Source organism: Meriones unguiculatus, chromosome 10 (assembly GCF_030254825.1).
Source record: "Meriones unguiculatus strain TT.TT164.6M chromosome 10, Bangor_MerUng_6.1, whole genome shotgun sequence".
NCBI classification, from domain to species: domain Eukaryota; kingdom Metazoa; phylum Chordata; class Mammalia; order Rodentia; family Muridae; genus Meriones; species Meriones unguiculatus.
The window spans coordinates 2,335,867-2,351,740 of record NC_083358.1 but is presented as its reverse complement, the minus strand read 5'-3'; the positions used below and the strand labels follow the sequence as shown (position 1 = coordinate 2,351,740).

General features: G+C 59.1%; 2 protein-coding genes and 2 long non-coding RNA genes across 5 annotated transcripts; 2 read left to right on the top strand and 2 right to left on the bottom strand.

Moving 5' to 3' along the window:
• Positions 1-431: 431 nt before the first annotated feature.
• On the top strand, positions 432-3,608 carry LOC132656780 (uncharacterized). Of its 2 annotated transcripts, none has more exons than XR_009594479.1 (3): positions 432-495; positions 1,338-1,510; positions 1,613-3,608. It is a non-coding gene; the product is annotated as an uncharacterized LOC132656780 (long non-coding RNA). The 2 variants fall into 2 exon arrangements; XR_009594478.1 differs by lacking the exon at positions 432-495 and having other exon boundaries at positions 823-1,510; positions 1,613-1,853; positions 2,660-3,601.
• A 503-nt stretch (positions 3,609-4,111) lies between these two features.
• Positions 4,112-8,656, bottom strand: Irf2bp2 (interferon regulatory factor 2 binding protein 2). Its single transcript, XM_021648309.2, has 2 exons — positions 7,711-8,656; positions 4,112-7,284 (listed from the first exon to the last, which is right to left on the bottom strand). Exons 1-2 carry the CDS (start codon positions 8,642-8,644, stop codon positions 6,578-6,580), a joined length of 1,641 nt encoding a protein of 546 aa, XP_021503984.1. The 5' UTR covers positions 8,645-8,656; the 3' UTR covers positions 4,112-6,577.
• LOC132657000 (laforin-like) lies at positions 8,643-9,419 on the top strand. The gene has a single exon (XM_060393248.1). It carries the CDS (start codon positions 8,643-8,645, stop codon positions 9,417-9,419), a length of 777 nt encoding a protein of 258 aa, XP_060249231.1.
• A 602-nt stretch (positions 9,420-10,021) lies between these two features.
• On the bottom strand, positions 10,022-13,359 carry LOC132656779 (uncharacterized). The gene is made up of 3 exons (XR_009594477.1): positions 13,174-13,359; positions 12,781-12,875; positions 10,022-12,675 (listed from the first exon to the last, which is right to left on the bottom strand). It is a non-coding gene; the product is annotated as an uncharacterized LOC132656779 (long non-coding RNA).
• Between the last annotated feature and the right edge of the window lie 2,515 nt (positions 13,360-15,874).

Here is a 15,874-nt window from a genome sequence, read left to right as displayed (position 1 = left end):
CAAGACGAAATGTGGGCACAGAGCCTTTGACTCCACCTCAGCTGCCTGTCGGTGTGTGAGTGAAGTCTCCGGACGGAGCGCCAGCAGGGTTCGAGACCCCTAAAACTCGTTCATGTCCGTCCATGTGGTGCAGTCGCCGATAAGGCGATGTAAGCTGTTACACTCAGGCTGAACCAGGGAGGTCCGCGCGTCCCCTGGACGGGCAGTCTGCTGTTCCAAGGATGCTGTGAGAGAAACCTCACCTCACACACCCTCCTTACTCCTTCTGAGACAGGAATTCACCATGGAGGCCAGGCTGGTTTTGAACTCATGACCCTTCTGCCTCCTCAGTGCTGGGATTCCAGGCGTCCGGCTGCACACTCGACAGAATGTTATTGAAAAAGATGATGATGCTATCTGGGTGGCACCACAAACACTTCCTCCCACCTTACGTCTTTCCGCACTGACGCATGCGCCTGAGCACACTCCGGAGCCCCTGCACCGACTTGTCCTGAGGTTTGCTTTCCAAATGCACTTTGAACACGGCGTGCGCGGGCGTGCGCTCCGCGGGCGCGGGCGTCCCTTGGCCACTGCCCCGGGATGGAAGCGCGGCCCTAACACCCCGCGGGCCGGAGCGACGTCGGGCAGCTCCGAGCCCCCCAGCGCCCGCCGGCCTGGAGCCGCGTGGGACCCCCGGCCCGGCGCCCCCGCCAGGCCAGTCCGTGCCTTTACTTGGCGCAGCGCGCGCAGCCCGGCCCGCGCGCATTCCTGCGGGCGCCAGCTCGCGCGCGGGCGCTCGTTCCGGCGCGGCAGCCGGCGGGCAGGGCGCCGCCCGCGGGGAGGGGCACAGCGGGCGGAGGGGGCGGGCGCCGGCCGCGGCCCCGAGCGGAAGCCCTCCGCGCGGCGGGTGTGGCTCCGCGTGCTCCCCGTGGGCCCGGCCCCGGCTTCTCCTGCAAAGCTGCCACGCCAGGCGGGAGAGGGCAGAGCCCGCGCCGACCCCGCCCGCGGGCCCCGCGATTGTGCGCAGCCGCGGCCAGGCCGGCGGCCGCTTTGATGCCCGAGGCCTGGCCACCGGCCCTGCACACGCGAGCTTTGTGCGCATGCACGCCCGTGAGCAGGCCCGCGGCCCGGGTCAGGGCGGCCGCGGCGCCGTGGGCGGGGGCTCCCGGTGGGGGCTCAGCCCCACACACCGCGCGGCCCCCGACCCCTAACGGTTCCCAGCCACGCTGCCGCTCAAGGCGCGGGCCCCACGGGGGGGGGGGGGCTGGTTACAGCGACGGCGACCCTGCCTGCCTGTGAAATTTCCACTCCAGTTGTGTGTGTGGCACAATAAATCTTTATCTTTTATCGCCCCGAAGGCTAACTGAATTGCTGGTGGTGGCACGAGATGGGGTAAACAGGTTCTGGCCAGCGTGGCGCGCCCCACCGCACCCCTGCGCCCAATCCAAGGTGGCCATGAGGTCCAAGCCTGGGGATCCCGGACTCCACTGTTTTCTGCAGATCTCGTGATAGCGTACTTAAAAATCATGAAGTAAGAACATCATTGTGGCTCACTTTAAAAAAAAGAACAGTACCCCAAACGTTAAGCTAGACCGAGGCCCTTGGCCGTGCTGAAATGCTGTTTGTTTTGGAGACAGCCGAGGCGTGCAGCCCAGAAGACACCGCGCTGCTGCAGGAAGGACGTTCTCCGAGTGGTAGAGGAATCCGCAGTGACCCACATATCTGCCTGCTAAGGTTGCTGCCTGCACGCTCATCCGCAGAGCTTGACTCATCTGCGCCTGCGATGATGCTGCCGAGGCTAGCGATGCTGCCGGCTTCCTTAGACTGATTGCTAAGAGTGGGCAAGGGCCGAGCTCTCCAGATTATGTAACAAGGTATTTTGCCCAAAACGCACACTATATTTAGAAATATTCAAATGTGGCGGCGTCACCGTCCACAGGACGCACTGGGTAGTTCACAGCCTCGGTTCTGCAGCCAGAGCCTGGTGCCCTCAATTCTCGCTGGGCATCCTGTCATCTTGGTCTGATCTATTCCAACGGAGGAGGACAGACCATCCCCTGGAGGGGTTTCAGATGACCTTGGGACGGTCCACTCCCACTGGAGGCGTGCGGTCTGACTGTGCGCCAGTGCCGGCTCCAGGGGCCAGCCTGTTTCCCCAGTCATATTAAGGTGGAGTCACGGGAGAACCCTACACCGTGCTGATAGTCATTTTACCGTTCAAAAGAACACTTTTCACAAGGTGTGGTGTCACATGCTGTTAATCCTAGAATTCAGGAGGCAGATCTCTTTTGAGTTGAGGCCAGCCTGGTCTACATAGCAAGTTCCAGGGCTCAAAAGAAAGTAACAGCCTAATTTATAAACCATGACTAAATAATTCAAAATCACTATTTGTCTCTACAGTATATTTACCCTAAAATACCTTTCCTGATGTGTGGATTCTTTTATATTCTCAGTCCCACCAAGAGGCCCACTATGCAGTGATTTAAATACACACACACACACACACACACACACACACACACAGAGCCTGCAACATAATTTCATTTAAATTTAAAAAGCTGTAACACTTTTGAAATAAATCAAAGGGAAGTGGTGTTAAATCAGGCTGACATGAAGGAGGGAACCATGCTGGGTTAAAAAGTCACTGGTGAGTTTTGTTTTGTTTGTTTTGTTTATGCAGGGCTGGGACTTGAACCCAGGGCCTCAGGCATGTCAGGCAAGCACCCCACTGCTGACCTACTCCTTCAGCCTGTACATTCTTGATTATGAGCAGGGGCGGGCATGACAGCCCAGAAAGAGTTTACCTGGGAACTCGGACATCCAGTCTAATCCACAAACCCAGTCACGTCCACCTTCCAGCCTTATGTAACTTACTGAGCTACACGGGTTGTGTGTCTCAGAGGAGGGCCTTCTGCTGCCTGAAGATGCAGCCTGGCCCCCGAACAGGAGGAGGGATGCCTGACTGACAGCCTGGGGATCTACTTAATTCTGCTACTGTGGGCCCAAGCAGTGGCATGAAGGGGTTTTAACCACGCGCTACATGTAGGACCTGAGATGATGAGAGGATGCGATTTCCATCCTGACCATCTGACCTTGGTCTGTGACCGAGGAAGAGCATCTTCACTAGCTGCCCGTGAACAGAAGGGACGCAGGTGAGTGTGACTTGGGTCCAGCGTGTGACCCACACTCACCGTTGTGCTCAGGGAGTGCATGCGCAATCAGGAAGTTGGGTCTTCCACTCTTCAGCGACCAAACAAGATGATAAATTAGACCCACGAGTCCCAAGTCCTTTTAACCCTTTCCTCCCCACACCAGGAATCTAGTCACTGAACTGCAGAACTGGATGCAGTCACTGGTCTTTATCTTTGGAGGGTGTTCCCTTAAGATTTTTCAGTGACTTCTGCAAGGGACACTGTGCCCCTAAAAAATAAAATAAAATAAATGAGCATTTCCAAGAAAACCAAACTTGACCTTAGTCTACTTCTTGTTATTAGAGTCATGTTTGCTGTTTTTGAAAAATGCATTCAGTGTGCTAAATGAAAGAAATTAAAAATGTACAGAACAGCCTCCTCCCAAGCCACAGGCCGACCCCTCCCCAGAGTCTGCTGTGTGTCATAGCCTTGAAGTCTTCCCAGCCACAGGTCAAGAGATGAGAACACACGCCCTCTGGAGCTGCCTGCTGTGTAGTGGAGGACACCAGTTCACACCCCTGGGGCCTCATGCCAAACAAGCCCCCCACGTGGCCCTCCCTCCACCTCATTCCACAGCTCTCCCCCCACCAGCAGTGGACTTCCTACAGCCCAACATGGCGGTTATCACAAAAGTCTTCAAAGAGCAGGCCCAGGTCGGACAGGCAGTTCAGGGCCCCAGCCTGCTCCTTCCGACCCCCTCCTGAAGAGACAGGCTCTGCTGCCCGCTGAAAATCAAACAAGTGCTTCCGGATGAACTCTGCTCCATCTTATCTGCGTCCCTCCCACTGGCCTTTCCCCCAGCCTCTCTGTCCAAGAGCCGCGTCTCTGCGCTCTTATCTGCTCTCCTGCAAACCCCACCAACCCCACTTGTCCTTCAGTCTAGTAACGTGACGGCCACCCTAATCGTGGTTTGGAAAAAAAAAAAAAGGCCTTGGAAAACGTTCAGTGCTCCCAATTTTATTTTTATTTAATGCTAAAAGAAAAAAAAAAGTACTGTAAATCTGACAAACGACAGAACGTAGGTGATATTTCCATAGCGTGGTTTTAAAATATAATGTTGATAGCCAAGATTACACTTATTTCAGTAGACATGAGTTTCATCATATATAGAAAAAGTATCACCTTCAACTTAAAAAAAAAAAAAAGGGTAAAGGTTAAAAGGTGGCAAACTTTCAGAATACTTGGTGGCCAGGGAAAGGTATAGAGAAAAGCTGTAAACCATGAGTACGCTCTTGGAACTTCAGAGTGAGGCCATGTGAAAGACACTGACTAGAGCTGTTACATTCTATAAACGGTTAAAGCAAAAGAGGGGCCACCGACAACCCTCGCCCTAATGTTGAGCATCAGAACCACCGCTGGGGCAGTGCTGGGAATCTGACGTTTCTCCCCAGCTGTGGACAACAATGTCATCAAGGACAAGAAAAGATCAACCCAGGTCCCCGCGCCAGGCTGCAGAGCAGGCCCCAGGAGGCCTCCTCCCAGCCTGCCCACCCCCTCCAGGACAACACTGGCCACCAGGCTTCCCAAGCCCACCAGGCCGGGCCGAGGCACAGCCCCCCTAAAACAGGCCGTTTGGCCTCCTTTGCTGCCAGCACAGAGCAACCACAGGTGGCCTTTCCCGAAGCTGGACAGACTTCCCCCGTTCGGCAGCATGGTTCTTCATTCGTGTTTTGGGAGACCTTATCTGTGTTGGGATTACAGACAGCCACGGCAAACTAGGTCAAATGACTAATCTAGTTGTAACTTCTATGAGGTCAAATTCCAGTTTATAATAAAGTGCTCAGAGACACATTTACACTACCAACAGCTGTGTCCTCCTCTTTAAGGGCAAGTGAAACTGACTTTCTCTGTGTGCCTCTGCCTCGGAGACCAGGGGGCTAGGAGTCCCGGGAAGGAGGGCCCGGTCTATCGGGCAGGCCTGTCTGTAACACCACAATGACGAGGCCAGGGACCTGGAGGGCGAGGCCCACTCGGGAAAACACGACAAGAAATGCTGTGTTTGGTGCACTGTTGCCGGTTTCCAAGGGTTGGTAACTGGACTACTAAAGAAACCACCTCCAAAACAAAGCCAGGTACCTCGAAATGATCCCAAGCTGGGGATAACCCAAATCTCCAAACCAAAACAGAAGCCAGGCTGTGAGCAACACACAGACTGCAGCACACTGGGAGGCCATGACAGAGCCACAGGCCCAATCACAGACACTGCATGTCAGTGTTCCTGTTGACGGTCAACCAAAACAGCACAGAGGAAAAGCCCACAGAGACCAGCGCCACGGAGGCTCCACCAGGCTAGCAGCTAATGACCTGTTGTTTACATCAGAGAAACCATCACTTCACCAGCGCAAACAGCGGCCCGGGAAATCGGTTCACAGAAGACTGGCCTCCAAAAACAGTGTGAGGCGGCTGGCTAACAGAGGCGCCCCCACCCCCCGCCCCCGGGTCCGCCGTTCGCCAGAACAGGTTTCACTCCCGTAGCATCTCAGACACCCGAGGCAAGCCTGCAGGCTTCCTCCACCTGAGGTGGCCCCACCACGCATGCGCCCGGGGCTCCTGGCACCCTGGGGCTGGAACTGTCATTGCACACGCGGCGATGAGCACTCAGCACAGCCGGGTGCAGGTACGGTGACGACAATGGCGAAAAGGACAGGACAGGCAAGTGACACAGAGCAGAGCAGAGCAGAGCAGAGCAGAGCTGGCCCCGGGCCCTCAGGGCCTGCAGCAGCCGGGGCCTGCAGCTCGGCTGCGCCTGCCCTCCACAGAAACCAGAACCAAAGCAGAGCCCAAACAGTGTCGCGCGCCCGTCTGACCGGAGAGCTGAAGCAGCCCCGCGTCCCCACCCTCCCCGGGGCCCGCTGGGCGGCGGCCTTCCCAGGGGCACGTCCCTCAGAGCCTGCCCTTCCACTCCTCTCCTCCAGACTGGCCTCCAGACAGACAGGGCCAGCCGTGGGGAATGACAGACAGTAAGGCAATCTAACAAGGTCAGAAAAATGTATTTGGCTTTTTTTCTTTTCTTTTTCTTTTCTTAAAATAAGTGCATACAAATACAGCTAGAAGCATTTGTTTGCCAAGTGCTCTTAAAAAAAAAAAAAAAAAAAAAAAAAAAAAAAGAGCAGCCAAGTCACAGCCTACAGAGAACAGCAACTGTCACCGGGAGTCAAGCACAGACGGCCTAATAACGTTAACAGAGGAGGAAAATGCCTTTTGAAGTACATACCTTTTGTCGTCAAGAGAAAAAAAAAAATAGAAACACAATGTATTCAAAAAAATCAAAATTATACAGCCATGTTTATGAAGTGTACATTTCCCTTGTCTTGGATATATATATTTTATATATATATATATGGAGGTCTATATACAGTTCAGGAAGTTTGCGGTAGCGGCGGCCAGGGCTCCTCTGGGCGCGGAAGTCACGACTCCCTCTCCTTCTTCACCTTCACGTCTCCGGCGAGGATGGTGGCGATCTCGCCCTGCATGAAGGCCCAGGGCACGCTGGAGCCCACGAGCGGGCACTTCTCCCCGCTGGGGCAGTACACCTCCCCGCTGGCGCCCTGCTGCTTGATGCTCTGTCTGGAGCAGGGAAAGCAGAACTTGTGCGAGGGCACCGACGGGCACTGCACGAAGTGGGTGTCCTCCAGCCGTTCGTGGCACAGCGTGCAGCACAGGGGGGCGCTGGCGGCCAGCGAGGAGTCCGGGAGGCTGGCGGCGTGCGCCGGCTCCAGTCCCGCGGCGCCGGCCGGGCCCCCCGCGTCCCGGGGGCCCAGCCTTCTTTGGTTCATGGACGGGGAGGGCGGGCTGCTGCTGTTCCTCCGCGCGGTGGAGTGAACCAGGCCGGCGTCCTTCGCGGCGTGGCTGCCCCCGGCGTTGTCGGCCACGAGGATGAGGGCGGCCATGGGGGACTGGCCGTTCTGGGCCGCCTCGGGCGGCGTGGTCCGGTTGGAATGAGGAGAGGCGGTGGGGGGCGGCGGAGACACGAAGGAGGACGTGGGGGTGATGGGGATCTTGAGGCCCTCGGCGGCGGTGGACAGCCACGGCTGGGCCTCACCGTTCATCTTGGGGGGGCCGGCCTCGCCCTCGGGCTCTGGAGAAGGCTTCCTTTTCCGCGCCGTCCTTGCCACTGGAGAGGGCGGGAGAGGAGGGGGGTTAGCGGGGTGCTCCGGGGGCCGCACCCGGCCCGGCCCGACGAGGGGCTCTGAGCCGGGTCACGCGAGCGTGCCCGCCTGGGACACCCCCCCGGGGCGCATGTGACCGCTGCCCTCGCGCTTCCGCGCAGGAATGTGCTGGGGCAGGAGAACCCCGCGCGCCTGCTCGCGCTCGGCCCCGCCGGGCTGGTTCAGCAGGGGAACCACGTTGCCGCCAGGTCCGCCTAGGGCGACCAGGAAGTCGGCTGTCTGCCGAGCCTGGGCCGAGGCGGGGGGCCGCGCGTGTACGAGCGAGTCCCTCGGCACGCGCGCCGCCTCAGGCTCCGTGCCCGGGGCCCCACAGCCGCCCCTACCTGCTTCTGACCCGCTGGCCCCGCCGGCCTCGAAACCCCGCCACCTGCCTGCAGTCAGGGCCGGCTCCTTCTTGAACTTGCTCTCGAAGGGCCCCGCGTGGCCGTGCTGGTGCAGCGCCAGCAGCGTGTCGCGCACCGTCTTGGGCCGGCCGGCCCAGTCCTGCTCCCCGGGCGCGCGGCCCTTGCCCGCGCCGTCAGCGCCCAGCTCGGCGGCGCCAGCCAGGCCGTCGGCCGGGCTGCGGTGCGCGGGCGGCGCCTTCTCCTTGGCCGACTCGCGCGCCTCGTGCTCCACCGCGCCCGACACAGACGCCGGCCGCTTGTGGCCGGCCAGCTCCGCGGGCTGCGCTCCCAGGCCCGGGGCCCCGCTCACCGCGGCCAGCGTGGCCGCCGCGCGCCCGCCCAGCCCCAGCGCGGCCGAGCCGTTCACCAGCGGCACCAGGGTGGGCGGCACGGCGTGCGCGCGCCGCGGATTTGGGCTCTGGCGGTTCAGCTCGGGCGGCTCCTCCAGCTTGGAGAAGCCGTTGGGCACCAGAATGCCGTTGGCAGGCGCAGCCGACGGCGCGGAGGCCGGCGGGAGGCCCGGGCCGGCCCGCCCGCCGAAGTCGGCGGCCAGGCGCTGGGCCCGCTCCGGCGCCAGCGGGTAGCGCTCCAGGGCCTGCGCGCGCGCGGACTCGGCGCCCGCGTGGCCCAGCTGAGGCGGCGGCTGCAGCAGGAGGTCCTTGGCCGACAGCGGAGGCGGCTTGGCGGCCGGGGTCGGCGCGCCGGTGGGCGAGCGGCCCTCGGGGAAGCAGCCGTGCGCCCGCTTGAGCTGGCGCGCTGTCTCGATGACGAACTCCACGCGGTCGGCGCCCTCGTAGTTGACGCAGCCGCGGCACACGGGCTCGGTGAAGTCCCAGATCATGGCCCAAGGCATGCGGGGCAGGTCACACAGGTAGCACGACTGGCGCCGGGACGCGGCAGCCACCGCCACCGCCGCGGCCATGTCCGCTCGGGCCGCCGCGCCGCCACCGGAGGAGCCGGGCGAGCCGGGGACGCCGCCGCCCCCCGCGGACCCCGCGCGCGCGCGCCGGCCGCCCCAAGCCCGCGTCTGCGCGACCAGCGGCGGCGGCGGCCGCAGGCGAGGCGGCGGCGGCAGAGCCCGGGCCGGCGCGGCGCCCGCGCGGCGCCCCCGGGGCACGAGGGGCGGCGGGGCGCGCGGCGGGGCGCGGCTGCAGGTCCCCGCGGGTGGCGGGGCGGCGGGGCGGCTCGGCCGGGGCCGCTGGCTCGGGCCTCCAGACCGGGGCGAAGACGGGCCGCGGGCGCAGCAGGTCGCGGTGGCGCCGGGCGCGCAGAGCCGCGCGTGGCGGCCGCCGGGGCAGCTCAGCCCGAGCGGCGGGGCATCCCGCGCGTGGCGGCGTGCGCCTCGGTCCCAGGCCCCCGCGCAGCCGCTGCTCGGCCCCCGCTGCGCCCGAGCTCCCGCGCTGTCGCCGCCGCCGCTGCTGCTGCTGCTGCCGCCGCGGCCGCTCCACTTCTACAGACTTGATTCTTCGACAGCCCCGCACGGCGCCTGCGCGGCCCCCTCCCTCCTCCTCTCCTCCCTCCTCTCCGGCGCGCGCGGCCCCGTGCGCCCGCCCTCTCTCCGCGCGCGCCGCCCGGCTCCTTCCCTTTCTCGGTCGCGGGCGCGCAGGGAGTCCACGCGGCACCACCCCGCGGCTTGCTGCGCTGCCCCCCCGCCTCACCCTGCCAGGGCGCCCCACCCCACGGCCGGGTTCTTTTGAGTGAATCGCGCAAAGTGCTTTATTGGACGCGCGAAGCTGCTTGGTGGCCTGGGGGCCGGCAGCCCCGCCTGGCGTGTGCAGCACAGCGCGGCGCCCCTCGGGCCTCCCCTGTGCCGGCCTGGCTCGGCCCAGGCCCGGCGCGCACGGTCCGCACGCTTCGCCCCTCTCTGGTGGACGGAGCCGCCTTGGCCGCCGCTGCCCCTTTAAGTTTCACAAACTCCGCGCGCCCGGTGCGCTCACGCCGGCCCGGCCCCCTTTGCGCGTGCACGGCAGCGAGGATGCACAGCCCCCGGGCTCGCCGGGGCCCTGGGCGCCGCCGCCCCAACGTCTTCTGGAGGTCTGCGCAGGGGACGCGTGACGTGGGCCGGGGACGCAGCCACTGCGCACGCTCCGCACAAGCGTGCCCGGCGCGCGGCGGCGCCGAGCTAGTGCACATTCCAGGGATCCGGGCTCTGCGGCGCGCCGCGTCACGGCGCACGGCCCGCCCCCGGGCTCCGACTCGCGGGCACTGCCTCGCCGCCTCCGCCCGGGCCCAGGCTGGAGTGGCCGGCTCCGGGCACAGGGTGCTCGCCGAGCGCCCAAGGCGTGCGCGGGCGGCTGGACTTGGCTCCTTGTGGGCCCACCCGGCTGTCGGCCGCCTTGTCTCGCTGCGCCCTTCCCCCGTGGGCACTGCGGGCTGCCCGCTTTGATAGTGAGCAGGCACAGGTAATGGCTGTGGCCGGTCAGTCAGGCTGACCCTCTCATTTGGCACCTACACGCTCAGTTGGCTCTGGGTAAGAGCCGCTCCTGTGGTAAACAACAGGGGCCCTGCTGCTCTCCCCAAGACTGGAGTGAGCCGGTTAAGTGTGGGGAGAACAGGGTGCTAATTACATTATCTTTCCTAGGACCGGATTGAAAAGGGAGGGAAAAAAAATCTGCTGACGTTTCTCTCTGGTTGCTGCCATTGAAAATGCCAGGTTGCTTCAAAGAATAGCCACAAGAGGAAACACGCCTCATGAGAGACGGCCCAGGGAGCTGTCTGAGCACAAGAACAAACCTGTTGGAGGTGGCACGGAAAGCTTACCGCCAGGTGCCAGGGGCGGCCACGGGCTAACCTTGAACGTCTCAGGGGCTTTCCACAGAAGGCACACCTGTGTCAAGGGCTCCCCTCTCCCGTTCCAGTCACAAGCCTGCCTTGCCCTCTCCAAGCCTGGAATGGGGCCTACCCGGATCCATTCCCAGAAGCAGCTGGTGCCAGCTGGTTTGGGCACCTGTTCCAGGACCTGCCAGTCTGGTCACTCTCCTCCAAGACCCTGTGCCACTCGTGTGAGCGTGTGGTTTTGCTCGTGGAGATACTGAGTGGAGGAGATGACGCTGCCCTCTCTGCAGCCATCTCGCTGCCCTGAGGGATGGTCCCCCCTGGGCAAGACGCTGAAACACTAAAACAAGGCAGAAGGCTGCGTGAAAGCGTGGCCTGCTCACACCCGGTTCACCTGCCAGCGGGCGCCCAAAATAGAATTACTGAGGTATAATGTCTGCCTTGAGAAATGCTGAACTGGAGCTCCACTTCTCAAGACCGGCATTTCCTTTGTATTTCACACCCCCGGCTTCATGTCGAAACTCGACTGTTCGAACTTCCCCACTAGAGATGCCTGCCTGCTGGAAAACGGAAAGGCTGTTTCAGATCTGGCCTGCCGGGCCATAAAGAGCAAGCCGGCTCCGGGGGTCAAGGCAGGTCCTGGATCCGGGGCGGCAGGTCCTTGCCCTGTGTCACAGCCGCTGGTGGAACTCCGCAGCAGTTTGGCTGTTTTTTCTTTCTTTTTTTTTTAATCGATGCATGCTAAGTAAACATAGCTTTGTTTCCGCCTTCCCCCCACCGCCCTCCCTCCCGGCGCAGACTGAAGCTGGATCCGGTCCAAAGCGGCTGCTGCTGCCAGAGTTGCAGCCTCCTCCACACAGGAGCGGGGTTTCTGGGGTGAGGCAATGCGTCTGCAGTTCGCACAGACAAGGCAGGAATTGTAATTGTAGCTCACCACGTGACTGCTTATGAAAGAGGAAGATGGTATGTTTGAGTCACGTAGGCTGGCGCTCTTGCTTAAGGCTCCGGGTCCTCCCAGAGAGGGTGAGCTTGGCCCTCAGAGTCAAGGTCGCAGGACTGGCTGCCGGGGGGGTGTGCCTTCCCCTTGTGACTTGTCTTAGGAACTAAGGGGATGCTCTGCAGGGAGGCGTTCTGTGAAGGCGGAAGGAGCCGCAGCTTTCCTGGCGTCCCTCCTGAGGAGGCTTAACTAGAGATCTGTTTAGAGGCCACATGCTGCTCTGTTGACAGGACGCCGCGGGCAGTTTGGGAAGGGACTGTAGTTCCGAGGTCCCTGGACAGAGCAGAGCTGAGCCTGCGCCCACGGGCTTGGGCGTGGACATCTGAACTCCGAGGCCTGGCTGCAGGAGGGGTGCCCTGTGTACCCCTGGAAGCTCTGTGCCCACAGTCTTGTGGGGCAGGGTGTATGAGAACACCCGCATGGAATTCTGCCTTCAGAACCCCAAAGGACTGTGGGTGCTTTCTGCCATGGCCTTCTGTTTGTGAGCACCATCCTGCATCCATTTGTGTTAAGGACATCCATGGCACACTGCAGTTTTAAATGACAGTGACGTTGAGGACTGGAGACGGAGGCTCAGCGGGTAAGGGGCTTGTCACACAAACCTGAGGGTTTAAGCTCAAATCACCAGAACACACGTAAGCCAAGCACTGTGTGACCAAAGTCTCAGTAGAGGCAGGAGAACGCCCGAGGCAGCTCAAGGACCCAACATACAAAACAAGAAACAACAAAACCTTGTTTCAAACAAGATGGAAGACCGGGATGCCCCCTACCAACGTACCTGCACTCGTGTTCGAGTGCACGCGTGCAGACACGCACACGCGCACACACGCGCGCACACACACACACACACACACACACACGAATGATGTTAAAACCAGAGAAACACTTTCTCGTCTCTGACCTCGGGGTCCGTGAAGGAGAAAACAGTGCAGTCCACGTCATTTGCATTTCTGTGGGAGGTACTGACCACCTCGCTGTCTTTGGCAAAACCGCAGTGAAACCAGAAAAGCATGTTCATATTAACACGTTTCTGCGAACTGTAAACAAGCGAACCTTCTAGAAGGGCTCAGAGCCTTTCTTTTAAGCAGCGGCATTTGCTGGGTGAGTTCACTGTTCTTCAAATGCCAAGTATTTTTTGAGCAGTGCTCTCCCTCTGATCGGTCTCCTCAGATCCCCCTCCCCTGCGCAAGAGGATGTTGAGTATTAGCAAAGCGGTTGAGGAGTGGGGGCGGGGGTCCGAGAACCAGGCCTGATCAAATCCCAGAGGCTTAGACGCACCCACATACCATAAGCTGAACTGTTGTCACCAGTCTGTGTGTCTGCATTCATCCAGGTCTCCCTCTAGGGCCAAACCGGGGTCTTGACGTACATTAACTGTCAACTGTCAGAAGGTAAAGAATCAAGCAAAAGTGGGGGGTGGGGGAGGGAAAACAGGCAAAGGAGAGACGGGTCACACCCTTGTTTGGTGTGCAAGGACATTTTCGGGGGAGCTGGAGGAGAGCCAATAGCCTTGGTGCAGACTCCTTCATCGGCTTGCGGGGCGTGGCTGAAGGAAGAGCCTGAGCCACTGGCTGTGGTTTCCATGAACAGTCAACCCCTGGCAGGGGTCCTTTGAAGACACACAGTGGGAAGCTGCGGAGGACAGCATTTGAACATGGCAAAGGCTCAGACCCGCTCACCTGCTTTCCTAAGAACAAGCATTTCCCACAGTCACACCCGGCCCTACGAAGGCTGAGAGAGCAAACGCTCGCACAGCTCTGAAGGACTCGAGATTGCTTGCATCTCTCACAGAGGCCTGCTGGGAAGGCTTGCAGGCACACAGTCTATCCCAGGGCTGAGGCAGCTCCGTGGGAAGGGCGCTTTGTCACCAAGCCTGATGACTTGCAGTTTGATCTCCAGAACCACGTGGTAGAGGCGGAGATCAGAGCTGTCCTCCCACAATGCCCCATGATGTGTGTGAGTGCACACACAGCCAGATGCCCTCACACACGTAAATAAATAAATAGGCCGTGTTTGCAGGCCAGGCCTGGTGGAGCAAGGCTTTAATCCCAGCACGAGGAGTCCGAGGCCAGCCTGGTCTACACGGTAGGATTCTGTCTCGGACACAAAAACAAAGGAGGGTTGCAAATCTGAGGTAGTTAGGCGGCCTATCCCTGCCTCAAAACAAACAAACCAACCAAAACACCAGAAAAACCAAAGTTACAACTGCTGGTAAAGTTTTATACTCTGGAACATGCTTTGCTTCTTCCACAGTTTCAGAGCCCAACAGAAAACGGTTCACATTTCTAAATATAAGCAAAAATAGGAGCCAGGTGTGGTGATACATGTCTGTAAATCCAGCATACAGGAGGCTGAGGTAGGGGGATCATGAATTTGAGGCTACCTTCAAACTACATAGAGAATCCCAGTCTCAAAAAAAAAAATTAAGTATTGCTTGTGTCTATATTAAGAACGGGAAATTCCAGTATAATTCACAGAATCCTCAAACCAGGAAAAATTAATATTCATAGCAAATGGGGGCAACAGCCAAGTGACAGCTGCTTCAGCTTTGGGCCCAGTTGTCAGACCGTGTCCTGGCCTTCTCAACTCCTTGGAAAAAGAAAGTGCTACTGGCGTTAGAATGAGAGGTTCCGGGGCTGTTCGGGTGGTAAATGATAACCACATCACCAGGCCAGAACCTGGCACCCGGCTCTAGGGACCTGTTTCTTCAGAAGCAGAGAGAGTCATGGTTATCCTCTCGTTGTGAGACTCCACTGCCGGCCCTGGGCACTCACGGTGGTTGCTAGTCCCGAAAGAGAAGCAGCATGAAATCGGCTAACAGAAGACCACAGCTGGCCAGGGGCTGCAGGACTGACCATGACACAACCCTGACACAAGCAAGCTTTTCCTTGCTGTCATCTGGCGTCTCTGGAAATAGAAGCTGGCCTATGTGAGCTAAACTACCCTTAATGCGACAAGATAAAAATGTATTTTTTTGCAAAAGAAAGTCCATTTGCAGCAGTATACAGCCTCTCTTGAGGGAGTTCTGTGGGCCTAGTTGCTTATGTACTTAGAAATGAGAAACCCTACACAGAGAAACCCTGACTCAAAAAACAAACAAACAAGACAAAACCAAAAGAAAACCAAGCAAAATAAAAAATAAGGTACAGAGAACTCCCGGCCAAAGGAAGCGGAATTAAAAGGGGGATTTTTTATTTTATTAATTGCAGCGACTCTCTAATGAAAAGTTCAAGCTAGAGAAAGAATGGATATCCGAACCCAAAGAAGGCCGTACCAGGAGGAGAGACGCTGCCCGGGTGGCTCTGCCAGGCCTGAACTCAGCAAGCGAATGCTGCTGAGACATGGCGAGGAACACTCCCCTGGACTGACAGCCTTGGAGAGCCTGTTTACTAAAAAGCTTGTCACACACAGGGAAAATGCAAATCTAAATGAACTTTGATGGACTTGCTGGCAAGCCTCCCAGCCCTTCCAGCAAATTCCGACGCCAGGAAGTTGGTTTTGAAGCATGCCTGGGAACTACGCACACGTGGACTTTCTGGGTGTGTCATCTTCACGGGGAGGCAGATTTTAACTGCTTTGACTGTGTCTCCTGAGTCTCCGTCTGTGCTCTGTGCTCTTACTTTAGGAGCAGTTTCTTGTTTTCATGGCTGTGACCGTCCCCGGCCATCACCTTTATGAAGCTGCTGAGTGAGGTGCCAAGGCAAAAAGGGGTTTGTCTGGAAACAAAGAAAATATGCTAGAATTCAGATTCCCACACTGGAATTTTCTCTGGCCCGCTGGTGGCTTAGCTCCCGTTTGTGCTTTCTTGCTGGGTTCTTTATTTACATATATGTAAATGTCTTGGTAGGAGATTGCTGGAGCCTGGAAGGTTCTGCTCACACCAGCTCACACCAGCGCTGTGAGGCGGTGCAGGCCGCTCAGGCACCCTGCCCAGAGTTTTCTTGAGCAGAGGAGGGTGGCCATCCCTGATGCCATTTCTGCTCTGACCTCTCAGACCGTGGGTGGCTTGAGACAACAGGAACACAGAAACCCAAACAGATGTTCTTCTGGCGCCTCGGGATCCCAAGGCGGTGCGAAGACCCCAGCAAATGCCCGCCCTCCACTTGTCACTTGAACGGAACTGTGATGGCCGAGGACTGAGAGCTGCCTTCTACACTGGCCTGACACCAAACAGGACACTCTCCTTCCATGTCAGTGTCGGTGTCCCCAGCCTTACGGAAAGTACTCTGGCCTTTGCACGTCTGTGTGTGCTTACATGTAGGCATGTATATGATGCTCGTGTGTGCGCATGTGTGCATGCACGGGGAGGAGGCATGAGGACACTTCAGCTCTGCACCGTAATTTTCAAGCCAAGCGCTCTCACTGAGGCTGACGGGCCCC

What these genes read in the sequence shown, in the direction of transcription:
- LOC132657000 (XM_060393248.1), top strand. Translation starts at nt 8,643, where the DNA reads ATGTCCGCTCGGGCCGCCGCGCCGCCACCGGAGGAGCCGGGCGAGCCG.
- Irf2bp2 (XM_021648309.2), bottom strand. Translation starts at nt 8,644, where the DNA reads ATGGCCGCGGCGGTGGCGGTGGCTGCCGCGTCCCGGCGCCAGTCGTGC. An exon ending in GGAGCCGGCCCTGACTGCAG is followed by an intron (nt 7,285 to 7,710) that starts GCAGGTGGCGGG and finishes CGCCCTCTCCAG; the next exon opens with TGGCAAGGACGGCGCGGAAA.